We start from the raw sequence: 15,395 nt of genomic DNA on the forward strand, positions 1-15,395 counted from the left end.
CCTCCTTCACCTCGATGTGGACTTTCTTTAACTCTGACAGAAGGAAAGATCAATAAAATCACCTTTTCATCCCAACCTGTAAAAACTCAAAACATTATAGGAGTTGCTACTTTCCGACGGCCCTTGAACACAACATGTGTGAGGAACGCTTCCATCAGGAAAAATAGACAAAAATAACCTTAAAAAAAAGTGACATTAAAAATGAAAGCAGGACGGGAAGTGGCTTTCATTTAAAAAACAATCCCACAAAATGACTCTTTTTATCAGAGACTGAAAAACGGAATTAATTGTTGAGTTGTTATCTTTCCAACGGTCCTTGAACACAACATGTGTGCCGAACGCTTCCATCAGGAAAAATAGCCAACATTACACTTAAAAAAGTGATTATTCTTCAAGAAAATGCAAGTTTAGTTTAACTTTGATCCTAAAATAGTTTGTGCACCAACAGATCCGTATGTTCCCGTATCGAGTAAAGTGAGGAAGGTAATGAAAGAGTCACCTTTCTCCTCGTCCGTGACGATGGCCTCCCAGTCGTCCACAGCAGCGTCTGGCTTCACCTCTGCATGCACACACACACAAATAAATAAATATCAGTATTTATTATTATTGATTATTATATCTAATTAACCTGGTTCTGATCTCACCAGGTGGGGGGGGCACTGCGGCCGGCTTCTCCGCCTCCGTCACAACGGCAGCCGGCTCAGGTGTCTCTGGGACCGGCGAGGCCACCGCCGATGGTTCTGAGACGGGGAAAGAGACGGGGAAAGAGAGGGGGAAAGAGGAGGGGGAAAGAGACGGGGAAAGAGACGGGGAAAGAGACGGGGAAGAGACGGGAAAGAGAGGGGGAAAGAGACGGGGGAAAGAGACGGGGAAAGAGACGGGGAAAGAGGGGGAAGAGAGACGGGGAAAGAGAGGGGGAAAGAGACGGGAAAGAGAGGGGGAAAGAGACGGGGAAAGAGAGGGGGAAGAGACGGGGGAAAGAGAGGGGAAAGAGACGGGGGAAAGAGAGGGGGAAAGAGAGGGGGAAAGAGACGGGAAAGAGAGGGGAAAGAGACGGGGAAAGAGACGGGGGAAAGAGACGGGGGAAAGAGACGGGGAAAGAGAGGGGGAAAGAGACGGGAAAGAGACGGGGAAAGAGACGGGGAAAGAGAGGGGGAAAGAGACGGGGGAAAGAGACGGGGGAAAGAGAGGGGAAAGAGACGGGAAAGAGAGGGGGAAAGAGACGGGAAAGAGACGGGGAAAGAGACGGGGAAAGAGACGGGAAAGAGAGGGGGAAAGAGACGGGGAAAGAGACGGGGAAAGAGAGGGGAAAGAGACGGGGAAAGAGACGGGAAAGAGACGGGGAAAGAGACGGGGAAAGAGACGGGGAAAGAGACGGGAAAAGAGAGGGGGAAAGAGACGGGGTTTAACGGTAAATTAAACTGATATTTTCAGGGTTTCTGCTCCTTTTATAAAGACACATTTAAAGGAGCAGCGTTGGTACCTTTAGGTCTGTTAGTGTGAGAGGCATTGGGTCCCTTGAAAGGCGCTATATAAATGCAAGCTATTATTATGAGAGGGGTTCGTGCTGCATGTTATTATGAGGGGTTCGTGCTGCATGTTATTATGAGGGGTTCTTGCTGCATGTTATTATGAGGGGTTCGTGCTGCATGTTATTATGAGGGGTTCGTGCTGCATGTTATTATGAGGGGTTCGTGCTGCATGTTATTATGAGGGGTTCGTGCTGCATGTTATTTGTGTCGCTGCCCAAGGACTATAAATAATAACATGGACGAGGGAAACACTCACATGTAGGAACTAAGCGTGAAGTGAAAGTGAATAATAATAATAATAATATAGTGATACCTTCTGGAGTCTGGAGCGCAGGCTTCTCCTTCTCCTTCTTCTTCCTCTTGTCTCCGTAGACCGGCTTCTTCTTCGGCAGCGAGTCGTCTCGGGTCGGAACTTCAATTCCTGAAAAACATGAAAGAATAATTAAGCGATCAACGGCATGGGAACGTAAAGAAACATAAATAAATGAAACATGTGGAAATATAAAGTAATACTGGTGTATTACTAACATCCCATAAGATACAAGATGTGTATCAGCAGAAAGAGAACAACAAATAATAATGTGTTTCCAGTCTCTTGATGCTAAGCTAACATAGCCTCACCCTGCAGTAGCTTCAGTGTTGATGCTAAGCTAACGTAGCCTCACCCTGTGCTTGCAGTAGCTTCAGTGTTGATGCTAAGCTAACGTAGCCTCACCCTGTGCTTGCAGTAGCTTCAGTGTTGATGCTAAGCTAACGTAGCCTCACCCTGTGCCTGCAGTAGCTTCAGTGTAGCTTCAATGTTGATGCTAAGCTAACGTAGCCTCACCCTGTGCTTGCAGTAGCTTCAGTGTTGATGCTAAGCTAATGTAGCCTCACCCTGTGCTTGCAGTAGCTTCAGTGTAGCTTCAGTGTTGATGCTAAGCTAACGTAGCCTCACCCTGTGCCTGCAGTAGCTTCAGTGTTGATGCTAAGCTAACGTAGCCTCACCCTGTGCCTGCAGTAGCTTCAGTGTTGATGCTAAGCTAACGTAGCCTCACCCTGTGCTTGCAGTAGCTTCAGTGTTGATGCTAAGCTAACGTAGCCTCACCCTGTGCTTGCAGTAGCTTCAGTGTTGATGCTAAGCTAACGTAGCCTCACCCTGTGCTTGCAGTAGCTTCAGTGTAGATGCTAAGCTAACGTAGCCTCACCCTGTGCTTGCAGTAGCTTCAGTGTTGATGCTAAGCTAACGTAGCCTCACCCTGTGCCTGCAGTAGCTTCAGTGTTGATGCTTAGCTAACGTAGCCTCACCCTGTGCTTGCAGTAGCTTCAGTGTAGCTTCAGTGTTGATGCTAAGCTAACGTAGCCTCACCCTGTGCTTGCAGTAGCTTCGGTGTAGCTTCAGTGTTGATGCTAAGCTAACGTAGCCTCACCCTGTGCTTGCAGCAGCTTCAGTGTTGATGCTAAGCTAACGTAGCCTCACCCTGTGCTTGCAGTAGCTTCAATGTTGATGCTAAGCTAACGTAGCCTCACCCTGTGCTTGCAATAGCTTCAGTGTAGCTTCAGTGTTGATGCTTAGCTAACGTAGCCTCACCCTGTGCTTGCAGTAGCTTCAGTGTAGCTTCAGTGTTGATGCTAAGCTAACATAGCCTCACCCTGTGCTTGCAGTAGCTTCAGTGTTGATGCTAAGCTAACGTAGCCTCACCCTGTGCTTGCAGTAGCTTCAGTGTTGATGCTAAGCTAACGTAGCCTCACCCTGTGCCTGCAGTAGCTTCAGTGTTGATGCTAAGCTAACGTAGCCTCACCCTGTGCCTGCAGTAGCTTCAGTGTTGATGCTAAGCTAACGTAGCCTCACCCTGTGCTTGCAGTAGCTTCAGTGTTGATGCTAAGCTAACGTAGCCTCACCCTGTGCTTGCAGTAGCTTCAGTGTTGATGCTAAGCTAACGTAGCCTCACCCTGTGCTTGCAGTAGCTTCAGTGTAGCTTCAGTGTTGATGCTAAGCTAACGTAGCCTCACCCTGTGCTTGCAGTAGCTTCGGTGTAGCTTCAGTGTTGATGCTAAGCTAACGTAGCCTCACCCTGTGCTTGCAGTAGCTTCAATGTTGATGCTAAGCTAACGTAGCCTCACCCTGTGCTTGCAGTAGCTTCAGTGTAGCTTCAGTGTTGATGCTAAGCTAACGTAGCCTCACCCTGTGCTTGCAGTAGCTTCAGTGTAGCTTCAGTGTTGATGCTAAGCTAACATAGCCTCACCCTGTGCTTGCAGTAGCTTCAGTGTTGATGCTAAGCTAACGTAGCCTCACCCTGTGCTTGCAGTAGCTTCAGTGTAGCTTCAGTGTTGATGCTAAGCTAACGTAGCCTCACCCTGTGCTTGCAGTAGCTTCAGTGTAGCTTCAGTGTTGATGCTAAGCTAACATAGCCTCACCCTGTGCTTGCAGTAGCTTCAGTGTTGATGCTAAGCTAACGTAGCCTCACCCTGTGCTTGCAGTAGCTTCAGTGTTGATGCTAAGCTAACGTAGCCTCACCCTGTGCCTGCAGTAGCTTCAGTGTAGCTTCAGTGTTGATGCTAAGCTAACGTAGCCTCACCCTGTGCTTGCAGTAGCTTCAGTGTTGATGCTAAGCTAACGTAGCCTCACCCTGTGCTTGCAGTAGCTTCAGTGTTGATGCTAAGCTAACGTAGCCTCACCCTGTGCTTGCAGTAGCTTCAGTGTTGATGCTAAGCTAACGTAGCCTCACCCTGTGCTTGCAGTAGCTTCAGTGTTGATGCTAAGCTAACGTAGCCTCACCCTGTGCTTGCAGTAGCTTCAGTGTAGATGCTAAGCTAACGTAGCCTCACCCTGTGCTTGCAGTAGCTTCAGTGTTGATGCTAAGCTAACGTAGCCTCACCCTGTGCTTGCAGTAGCTTCAGTGTTGATGCTAAGCTAACATAGCCTCACCCTGTGCTTGCAGTAGCTTCAGTGTTGATGCTAAGCTAACGTAGCCTCACCCTGTGCTTGCAGTAGCTTCAGTGTTGATGCTAAGCTAACGTAGCCTCACCCTGTGCCTGCAGTAGCTTCAGTGTAGCTTCAGTGTTGATGCTAAGCTAACGTAGCCTCACCCTGTGCTTGCAGTAGCTTCAGTGTTGATGCTAAGCTAACGTAGCCTCACCCTGTGCTTGCAGTAGCTTCAGTGTTGATGCTAAGCTAACGTAGCCTCACCCTGTGCTTGCAGTAGCTTCAGTGTTGATGCTAAGCTAACGTAGCCTCACCCTGTGCTTGCAGTAGCTTCAGTGTTGATGCTAAGCTAACGTAGCCTCACCCTGTGCTTGCAGTAGCTTCAGTGTAGATGCTAAGCTAACGTAGCCTCACCCTGTGCCTGCAGTAGCTTCAGTGTTGATGCTAAGCTAACGTAGCCTCACCCTGTGCTTGCAGTAGCTTCAGTGTTGATGCTAAGCTAACGTAGCCTCACCCTGTGCTTGCAGTAGCTTCAGTGTTGATGCTAAGCTAACGTAGCCTCACCCTGTGCTTGCAGTAGCTTCAGTGTAGATGCTAAGCTAACGTAGCCTCACCCTGTGCTTGCAGTAGCTTCAGTGTAGCTTCAGTGTTGATGCTAAGCTAACATAGCCTCACCCTGTGCTTGCAGTAGCTTCGGTGTAGCTTCAGTGTTGATGCTAAGCTAACGTAGCCTCACCCTGTGCTTGCAGCAGCTTCAGTGTTGATGCTAAGCTAACGTAGCCTCACCCTGTGCTTGCAGTAGCTTCGGTGTAGCTTCAGTGTTGATGCTAAGCTAACGTAGCCTCACCCTGTGCTTGCAGCAGCTTCAGTGTTGATGCTAAGCTAACGTAGCCTCACCCTGTGCTTGCAGTAGCTTCAGTGTTGATGCTAAGCTAACGTAGCCTCACCCTGTGCTTGCAGTAGCTTCGGTGTAGCTTCAGTGTTGATGCTAAGCTAACGTAGCCTCACCCTGTGCTTGCAGCAGCTTCAGTGTTGATGCTAAGCTAACGTAGCCTCACCCTGTGCTTGCAGCAGCTTCAGTGTTGATGCTAAGCTAACGTAGCCTCACCCTGTGCTTGCAGTAGCTTCAGTGTTGATGCTAAGCTAACGTAGCCTCACCCTGTGCCTGCAGTAGCTTCAGTGTTGATGCTAAGCTAACGTAGCCTCACCCTGTGCCTGCAGTAGCTTCAGTGTTGATGCTAAGCTAACGTAGCCTCACCCTGTGCCTGCAGTAGCTTCAGTGTTGATGCTAAGCTAACGTAGCCTCACCCTGTGCTTGCAGTAGCTTCAGTGTTGATGCTAAGCTAACGTAGCCTCACCCTGTGCTTGCAGTAGCTTCAGTGTTGATGCTAAGCTAACGTAGCCTCACCCTGTGCTTGCAGTAGCTTCAGTGTAGCTTCTGTGTTGATGCTAAGCTAACATAGCCTCACCCTGTGCTTGCAGTAGCTTCGGTGTAGCTTCAGTGTTGATGCTAAGCTAACGTAGCCTCACCCTGTGCTTGCAGCAGCTTCAGTGTTGATGCTAAGCTAACGTAGCCTCACCCTGTGCTTGCAGTAGCTTCGGTGTAGCTTCAGTGTTGATGCTAAGCTAACGTAGCCTCACCCTGTGCTTGCAGTAGCTTCAGTGTTGATGCTAAGCTAACGTAGCCTCACCCTGTGCTTGCAGTAGCTTCAGTGTTGATGTTAAGCTAACGTAGCCTCACCCTGTGCTTGCAGTAGCTTCAGTGTAGATGCTAAGCTAACGTAGCCTCACCCTGTGCTTGCAGTAGCTTCAGTGTAGCTTCAGTGTTGATGCTAAGCTAACATAGCCTCACCCTGTGCTTGCAGTAGCTTTGGTGTAGCTTCAGTGTTGATGCTAAGCTAACGTAGCCTCACCCTGTGCTTGCAGCAGCTTCAGTGTTGATGCTAAGCTAACGTAGCCTCACCCTGTGCTTGCAGTAGCTTCGGTGTAGCTTCAGTGTTGATGCTAAGCTAACGTAGCCTCACCCTGTGCTTGCAGTAGCTTCGGTGTAGCTTCAGTGTTGATGCTAAGCTAACATAGCCTCACCCTGTGCCTGCAGTAGCTTCAGTGTTGATGCTAATCTAACGTAGCCTCACCCTGTGCTTGCAGTAGCTTCAGTGTTGATGCTAAGCTAACGTAGCCTCACCCTGTGCTTGCAGTAGCTTCAGTGTAGATGCTAAGCTAACGTAGCCTCACCCTGTGCTTGCAGTAGCTTCAGTGTAGCTTCAGTGTTGATGCTAAGCTAACGTAGCCTCACCCTGTGCTTGCAGTAGCTTCAGTGTAGCTTCAGTGTTGATGCTAAGCTAACGTAGCCTCACCCTGTGCCTGCAGTAGCTTCAGTGTTGATGCTAAGCTAACGTAGCCTCACCCTGTGCCTGCAGTAGCTTCAGTGTAGCTTCAGCTCGAGCTCGAGCATCTTTCTGAGCTTTCGTGAGGAGCTTCCCTTCTTTCTTCAGACGCTCCTTCCTCTCCTTCTCCTTCAGCTTCTTCTTGTCTTTCCGCTCCTGATCCAAACGCTCCTGAAATATTATAAATATATGAGTTTATGTTTTATATATTTGTTCTGTTCAAAATTAAAAACATATCTAAATATCTTAAGTGAGAAATGAAGAACTCTTGAGAGACTTGCTCACCTGCTCCTCCCTCTGCTTCTCCATCTCCTCCATCCTCAGAACTCGCTCCTCCTCCTCCTTCCTGGCCGTCTCCTCCTCCTGTAAACAACAACAGTTATAAGAAACACCACAACAACAACAAGCACTCTGACTACATTACCCAGAATGCCCCTGCACCTCTTTCATCTGGGCCAGCGCCTCCTGCATGGCCTTCACTGTGGCTTTACTGGGTCCCTTCTTCTTCTCCTCCTTCTCCTTCTCCCCCTTCTTCTTCTTCTTGTCTTTCTTCTTTTTGTCGCCCTCCGTCTCCTCCTCTGATGATGATGAAGATGATGAAGATGATGAGCCATAAAGAAACATGAATTTAGAGTCAAAGGTGAGTCATGAAAAACAGTAATACATAATAATAATAACCTGTAAAATAATATTAAATCAAAGGAAATAGAAAAAGGGAAAATAATAATTATTATTTGTAAATAAATGAAGAAGAAGAATTTACATTTTCAAAATGTGGAAAAATGAAATAAATAATAATCATTAATAAAAAAAGACTTTTTATTTATTTGTTTGTATATAATTATCTTTATCGTAAATCCCTCCTTCCTGTCCGTCTCACCTTCTCCCATAGGCTCCGCCTCCTCCTGCTCCTCGGCCGCTGCGATTGGAGCAGCCTCCTGAGGGGGCGGGGCTTCTGGCTCCTTCTTGGGCTCCACGCTGCCTTCCTTCTCCTTCTCCTTCTCCTTCATCTTCATCCTCTTCATCCTCTCCTCCTCCTTCTTCTTCTTGTCGCGCTCCTTCTTCTCCGCCTTCTTCTGAGCCGCCGTCTTCATCTTGGATCCTCCGTCTTCCTCCTGGTCCTCCTCTTCATCACTGTCCACCTTCATCGCTTTGCCTTTGTTCTTCTTCTTCTTGTCCCTCCTGGAGGACGGCTCCTCCTCTTCGTCATCATCAGACCCTTCATCCTCTTTCCCTCCTCCTCCTCCTGTCTTCACGTCTTCTTCAGAAACAGACATTTGTTTTTTGGTTTTGAAGCGAGAGATGTCCTCATCAGAGTCGGAGGGAGCAGCAGCAGGAGGAGCAGGAGGAGCCTGAAGAGGAGGAGCCTGAAGAGGAGGAGGAGCCTGAAGAGGAGAAATGAGATGAAGAATATTTAAATTCCTAAACACTCAGAAATTCTGAAAGAAAAGCATAAATGTAAAAAACGTGTAAAATGTTCTGAACTATCGAATGAGATAAATATCAACAGTCAGTCTGTAACTACGTAAAGCACTGCCTCGGGCCTCTGGCGCTCAGCAGAGAGGAAACACAACAACAACAACAACAACAACAAACTCCTCTTTCTTTACCAGGAAATAAATTGAACTTTTTAGTTTTTATTTAAAGGGGACCTATCATGCAAAATGCACGTTTGTACGTCTTTTCTACATGAATATGTGTCCCCGGTGTTCCAGGGAACTCACCAAGTGTCAGAAAACACAACCCTCTCTATTTTCCTCCATACCCAAATCTCTAAAAAAGGGGCTGCAACGGATCTGATAAAAACTGATCCAGATTTGAACACTGTCCTGACGTCAGGACGGTGGCGCTACGGCTATTGGGCCAACTCCACCAATCAGGAGGAGACAGCCACGGCCATTGCCGTTCGAAAGCGCTGGAGACGCTGTAGTACATATGCCAGGCCTGTAGATGGTGCTGTTCTCACTGAATCTGCCTGTAGGTGGCGCTACACTATATCATTCACATGTACCTTCTTCTCTTCCTCCTCCTCATCTTCCTCAGCGCCTCCTTTCTTCCCCTTCCTCGTCTTCTTCTTCTCTGGTTTGGGAGGCTCCGCCTCCTCCGCTTCCTCCGCTGCCTCCGCCTGGATAAAGACAACAACAACAGGTAAACAATGTAAACAAACAAGCAAACAAACAGGAGGGTTTCACAGCTTACCTTTGCTTTCCCTCCGTGAGTCTCCAGAGATAACTCCTCCAGCTCCTTCAGGATCTCCTCCTCACTGCAGGAGCACACACACCAGGTAGGGTCAACAACAACAACAACAACAACAACAAGGAGGAGGATTAAAGATGGCGGCTCACTCGTAGTCCTCCTTCTTCACTCCTTTCTTCTTCTTCTTCCCTTTCGGCTCTTTGGAGGCGCCGGCTCCTTCGATCTCTGCAGCGAGAGCATCGAGATCCACACCGTCATCTTTGGCACTACAGAAGAAGAGAGGGGACTCTTTAAAGTAGAGACACTACATACTGATATACACCTGAACATCAGCAGGAGAGGACTCTTTAAAGTAGAGACACTACATACTGATATACACCTGAACATCAGCAGGAGAGGACTCTTTAAAGTAGAGACACTACATACTGATATACACCTGAACATCAGCAGGAGAGGACTCTTTAAAGTAGAGACACTACATACTGATATACACCTGAACATCAGCAGGAGAGGACTCTTTAAAGTAGAGACACTACATACTGATATACACCTGAACATCAGCAGGAGAGGACTCTTTAAAGTAGAGACACTACATACTGATATACACCTGAACATCAGCAGGAGAGGACTCTTTAAAGTAGAGACACTACATACTGATATACACCTGAACATCAGCAGGAGAGGACTCTTTAAAGTAGAGACACTACATACCGATATACACCTGAACATCAGCAGGAGAGGACTCTTTAAAGTAGAGACACTACATACTGATATACACCTGAACATCATCAGGAGAGGACTCTTTAAAGTAGAGACACTACATACTGATATACACCTGAACATCAGCAGGAGAGGACTCTTTAAAGTAGAGACACTACATACTGATATACACCTGAACATCAGCAGGAGAGGACTCTTTAAAGTAGAGACACTACATACTGATATACACCTGAACATCATCAGGAGAGGACTCTTTAAAGTAGAGACACTACATACTGATATACACCTGAACATCAGCAGGAGAGGACTCTTTAAAGTAGAGACACTACATACTGATATACACCTGAACATCAGCAGGAGAGGACTCTTTAAAGTAGAGACACTACATACCGATATACACCTGAACATCAGCAGGAGAGGACTCTTTAAAGTAGAGACTCTACATACTGATATACACCTGAACATCAGCAGGAGAGGACTCTTTAAAGTAGAGACACTACACACTGATATACACCTGAACATCAGCAGGAGAGGACTCTTTAAAGTAGAGACACTACATACTGATATGCACCTGAACATCAGCAGGAGAGGACTCTTTAAAGTAGAGACACTACATACTGATATACACCTGAACATGAGCAGGAGAGGACTCTTTAAAGTAGAGACACTACATACTGATATACACCTGAACATGAGCAGGAGAGGACTCTTTAAAGTAGAGACACTACATACTGATATACACCTGAACATCAGCAGGAGAGGACTCTTTAAAGCAGAGACACTACATACTGATATACACCTGAACATCAGCAGGAGAGGACTCTTTAAAGTAGAGACACTACATACTGATATACACCTGAACATCAGCAGGAGAGGACTCTTTAAAGTAGAGACACTACATACTGATATACACCTGAACATCAGCAGGAGAGGACTCTTTAAAGTAGAGACACTACATACCGATATACACCTGAACATCAGCAGGAGAGGACTCTTTAAAGTAGAGACACTACATACTGATATACACCTGAACATCATCAGGAGAGGACTCTTTAAAGTAGAGACACTACATACTGATATACACCTGAACATCAGCAGGAGAGGACTCTTTAAAGTAGAGACACTACATACTGATATACACCTGAACATCAGCAGGAGAGGACTCTTTAAAGTAGAGACACTACATACTGATATACACCTGAACATCATCAGGAGAGGACTCTTTAAAGTAGAGACACTACATACTGATATACACCTGAACATCAGCAGGAGAGGACTCTTTAAAGTAGAGACACTACATACTGATATACACCTGAACATCAGCAGGAGAGGACTCTTTAAAGTAGAGACACTACATACCGATATACACCTGAACATCAGCAGGAGAGGACTCTTTAAAGTAGAGACTCTACATACTGATATACACCTGAACATCAGCAGGAGAGGACTCTTTAAAGTAGAGACACTACACACTGATATACACCTGAACATCAGCAGGAGAGGACTCTTTAAAGTAGAGACACTACATACTGATATGCACCTGAACATCAGCAGGAGAGGACTCTTTAAAGTAGAGACACTACATACTGATATACACCTGAACATGAGCAGGAGAGGACTCTTTAAAGTAGAGACACTACATACTGATATACACCTGAACATGAGCAGGAGAGGACTCTTTAAAGTAGAGACACTACATACTGATATACACCTGAACATCAGCAGGAGAGGACTCTTTAAAGCAGAGACACTACATACTGATATACACCTGAACATCAGCAGGAGAGGACTCTTTAAAGTAGAGACACTACATACTGATATACACCTGAACATCAGCAGGAGAGGACTCTTTAAAGTAGAGACACTACATACTGATATACACCTGAACATCAGCAGGAGAGGACTCTTTAAAGCAGAGACACTACATACTGATATACACCTGAACATCAGCAGGAGAGGACTCTTTAAAGTAGAGACACTACATACTGATATACACCTGAACATCAGCAGGAGAGGACTCTTTAAAGTAGAGACACTACATACTGATATACACCTGAACATCAGCAGGAGAGGACTCTTTAAAGTAGAGACACTACATACTGATATACACCTGAACATCAGCAGGAGAGGACTCTTTAAAGTAGAGACACTACATACTGATATACACCTGAACATCAGCAGGAGAGGACTCTTTAAAGTAGAGACACTACATACTGATATACACCTGAACATCAGCAGGAGAGGACTCTTTAAAGTAGAGATACTACATACTGATATACACCTGAACATCAGCAGGAGAGGACTCTTTAAAATGAACTGAATATATAGTTCCTCCTCTTCCTCCTCTTCCTCCCTCAGTCTCTGTGAACAATGTGAACAAAAAGCTGCCGACTCGGTGGTCTCTCTCTCTCTCGACCCTTTATTTCAGCCCCCTGTGCCCCTTACTCTTATTCCTGCTGTACAGCTTTATTTAGTATTTTCTCCACCACAACAGAGACACATTCCACAACTACCGGTACTTCCTCACTGTTGGAGCTTTTACAGCTCATTTTAACCACTTTCTCTCCTTTGTTCAAGGTTACTAAAGCAGGACATGTGTTGCTAACAGAGTGTTTTCACAGGGGGGTTACCTGGGATGATTTACCTGTGGAGAAGCTAACAGGTGTTACATCAGACTGTTACACACAGCTACTGGGACAATAGTTTAAACAGTTGGGATAAATAAAGCATATTTCTATCTATATGTTGACGTGTGTGTGTGTGTGTGTGTGTGTGTGTGTGTGTGTGTGTGTGAGAGAGAGAGCATTAATATGTATAGTATATGTATGTGTGTCATTTATCTGAAGGAGTTGTAGAGTGTTTTTGAAAAGGCTTAAATAAATGTCACATTGTGATAAGAGACATGCTAACAGTTAGCTTAGCATCTTAGCTCCCCCTCATTGTACCGCCTGTTAGCATGTAGCGTAGCATGTAGCTTTCCACTCGCTGTTGAACAGGCGCTCTCGCGGTTAGCAGCTAAGCTAACGCAATGCTAACAGTCCTGTCCGCTGTCAGGTGTCTGTGAGACCGTCAAATCGTTACCTGTCCTCTCCGGACTTCTTCTGTTTTTTCCCCATTGTGCTTCTGCTCCGGTGCTCCGGTTGCTCTCCGGTTCTCTGTCCGTTCAACGACGGATTCACACACACACTGTCACAAAGATCGTCTCCTGTGTGGGCCGCAGCGGAGGTCTCACTCCGTGGATTCTTCCGGGACCAGAGAGAGCAGAGAATGCGCTGCCGTTACCATAGAAACAAGGACCGTTAGAGAGACGGATGATTAGTTATAAAATATTAAAAATATACAATAAAATACAATAAAATACAGATTTAAAATGACCATTAACAGCAAATATATACAAAATTACAATAAAATAATATATATATGACTTGTAATTAAGTACATTTGAATTAAAATTAAATAATAAGAAGAAGAATATTAAAAATAACAATCAATGATAAAAAAGTATTAATAATAATATTTAATTTAATAAATGAATCTTAATGCTGTCCTTCCATTAAATAGTCAAATCTGTATTTCATTTATTGTCCAGAAAATGAAATCCTTTTAAAACATTCATCCCAAATACATTTTAAATGCAACTTAAAGTCATATTTTCGCAAGTTTCTAATTCTCTTATCAACATGGGAGTGAACCCAAAGACCTGCATAGCACAAAGACCTGCATAGCACAAAGACCTGCACAGCACAAAGACCTGCACAGCACAAAGACCTGCACAGCACAAAGACACATTTTAATTAAATTATATTTATTGTCCCAAAAATCACAAAAATGTAAACACTTATATAAAACATTTTTTTAAATTATTTTACATATTTTCTTCCATTTTAGTGTTTTTAGAATTAGTTTTATTCTTTATTTAAACCCCTTTCTACAATTACTACAGACAATCTGATGGAATGTAGTCCCTGGAGAATCGGCGGAGTGATACCTCTCTTCTGAGGCAGAGATCCGCTCAGCAGCATGGCACAGAGGGGGTTCACTGCGCATGCGTGCTGCGACATGAGCCGTCTGCTGAGCGTCACGCTTTAATTTAGACCCAGAATAAAATATATAATAAAAAACAACAAAATTACTTTAATTAGTAATAAATTAATTAATAGAGATTAATTATTAAAAAAAAGGCCCTTTAATAAATTAAATTAAAAATAGTTATATTGTTTTTATTTTACATTAAAAACATTTATTACAATTATTATTAAGAATAGAAAGTGGGGAAAAATGAAGCTCCTTTTTAAAGTTTTCATATGTTTGCATCAGCGCCATATAGATAGAATTATTAATTATAATTATTATCTATTATATGGCTCTGGTTTACATGTAAGAGTCACTTTTTGACTTTAAATAAAACACATTTTTATTTATTTGTGTTTATACATTTATTTATCTTAATCGTAGATAATAATAAAAGTCGGGACGTTTCATAAAAACTTTAAATATTTATTTTATTCAAACATTTAATTTTCTTTTTTTAATTATAAATAATAAAAAACCCAGAAAATGTTTTTAAACAGAATTTCCTTCATTTCATTAAACTTTCAGATATTTTTCCTTTAATCTTAGGTCATACAAAATGTCAGAAAGGTCCCGTGATATCCAGACCGGTGCTGCCTTTAGTGCACGTCTCCAAGGCTGCCGGTTCAATTCCCACTCGTGCATACAATGTTATATTGTAGTGTGATCACCTGTGATCAATAGAAATATATCAAATCAATCAGATGGAAGACTTTCCTCGGTTTCCTGACTGTTCGGATGTATAAACTGTCTAATTGTTGAAATAGTAGAATTGTGTATATATAGGTTTATACATGGGAGGCGTGTGGCGCAGCGGACTTGTGCGATCAGGGGGTCTCAGGTTCAAACCCCACTGCATGTCGTTGTGTCCCTGAGACACTTCACCCCAAAGTATTGAGCGACTTACAAGTGTCATGTGATACATATGTTTATATATCTTGCTTTGTATTCAGGAAAGTGGGAAACAGTATTTTTATCTCTGCACACAAACTGAAAGACAATAACGTTGACTTTGATAAATAAAAAATAAGATTTATTGAAAATGTATTTCCTGCACCATGATCAGTTCTCGTGTTTCATCCCAATGCGTTGATGATGTCGTCACAGAGGACCTTCACTCTGTGCTGCACCCCCCCCCCCTGCAGCAGGCGTGCATTCAGCGCTGCGGCCGCATGCTTTCTGCAGAACTTCTCCCCGCTGAGCGCATCTCTCATCGCTCCGATCAGCCTCTCTGGGATCCAGTCCTCCAGGAGGCTCAGCTCCACGTCTTCCATCCGTCCGCTGACCACCTGCAGGCTCAGGTGACCCCCCCCAGGCAGACTCGTCTGAACGCTGAACTTCGGCGTCTTCCCGAACGTCCAGTCCCAGCCGCGCAGATCCTCCGCCGCCGCCAGCACGCCGGGGAACGCCGAGTCGTCGGACGGGTCCACGAGCGAGGGCGCGGCGCTGAGGCCGAACTCTGGGGAGAAAAACAAGAAAGATTAGTTTCTATTTCATTTTTTATTTTATTAAAAAATCTTAAAATCTTGTGAATTGTTTTCTACTGTTGGTTGTTATTTATTGTGATTTTAGAATTGTCCCAAT

At 44.7% G+C, this 15,395-nt stretch overlaps 2 protein-coding genes across 2 annotated transcripts in view; both read right to left on the bottom strand.

Annotated features, from left to right (window-relative positions):
* Positions 1-8,157, bottom strand: part of eif5b (eukaryotic translation initiation factor 5B) — a gene marked incomplete at its 5' end in the record, with an annotated part of 23,234 nt that extends 15,077 nt beyond the window's left edge. The window contains 8 exon segments of the mRNA XM_034117459.1: positions 1-33; positions 500-559; positions 645-740; positions 1,846-1,953; positions 6,845-6,995; positions 7,110-7,187; positions 7,266-7,402; positions 7,705-8,157. The exon segment at positions 1-33 is cut by the window's left edge and continues 242 nt beyond it. Coding sequence (XP_033973350.1) covers positions 1-33; positions 500-559; positions 645-740; positions 1,846-1,953; positions 6,845-6,995; positions 7,110-7,187; positions 7,266-7,402; positions 7,705-8,157 — 1,116 coding nt within the window.
* Positions 8,158-14,817: 6,660 nt separating this feature from the next.
* lipt1 (lipoyltransferase 1) lies at positions 14,818-15,273 on the bottom strand (the record flags this gene model as incomplete). Its single annotated transcript, XM_034117460.1, is given in 1 exon segment — positions 14,818-15,273. A coding segment is annotated over 1 exon segment (386 nt), but the record flags the coding sequence as incomplete, so codon positions are not given.
* Positions 15,274-15,395: the final 122 nt, after the last annotated feature.

The sequence above is a fragment of the Trematomus bernacchii genome, unplaced genomic scaffold (assembly GCF_902827165.1).
Source record: "Trematomus bernacchii unplaced genomic scaffold, fTreBer1.1, whole genome shotgun sequence".
Taxonomy (NCBI): domain Eukaryota; kingdom Metazoa; phylum Chordata; class Actinopteri; order Perciformes; family Nototheniidae; genus Trematomus; species Trematomus bernacchii.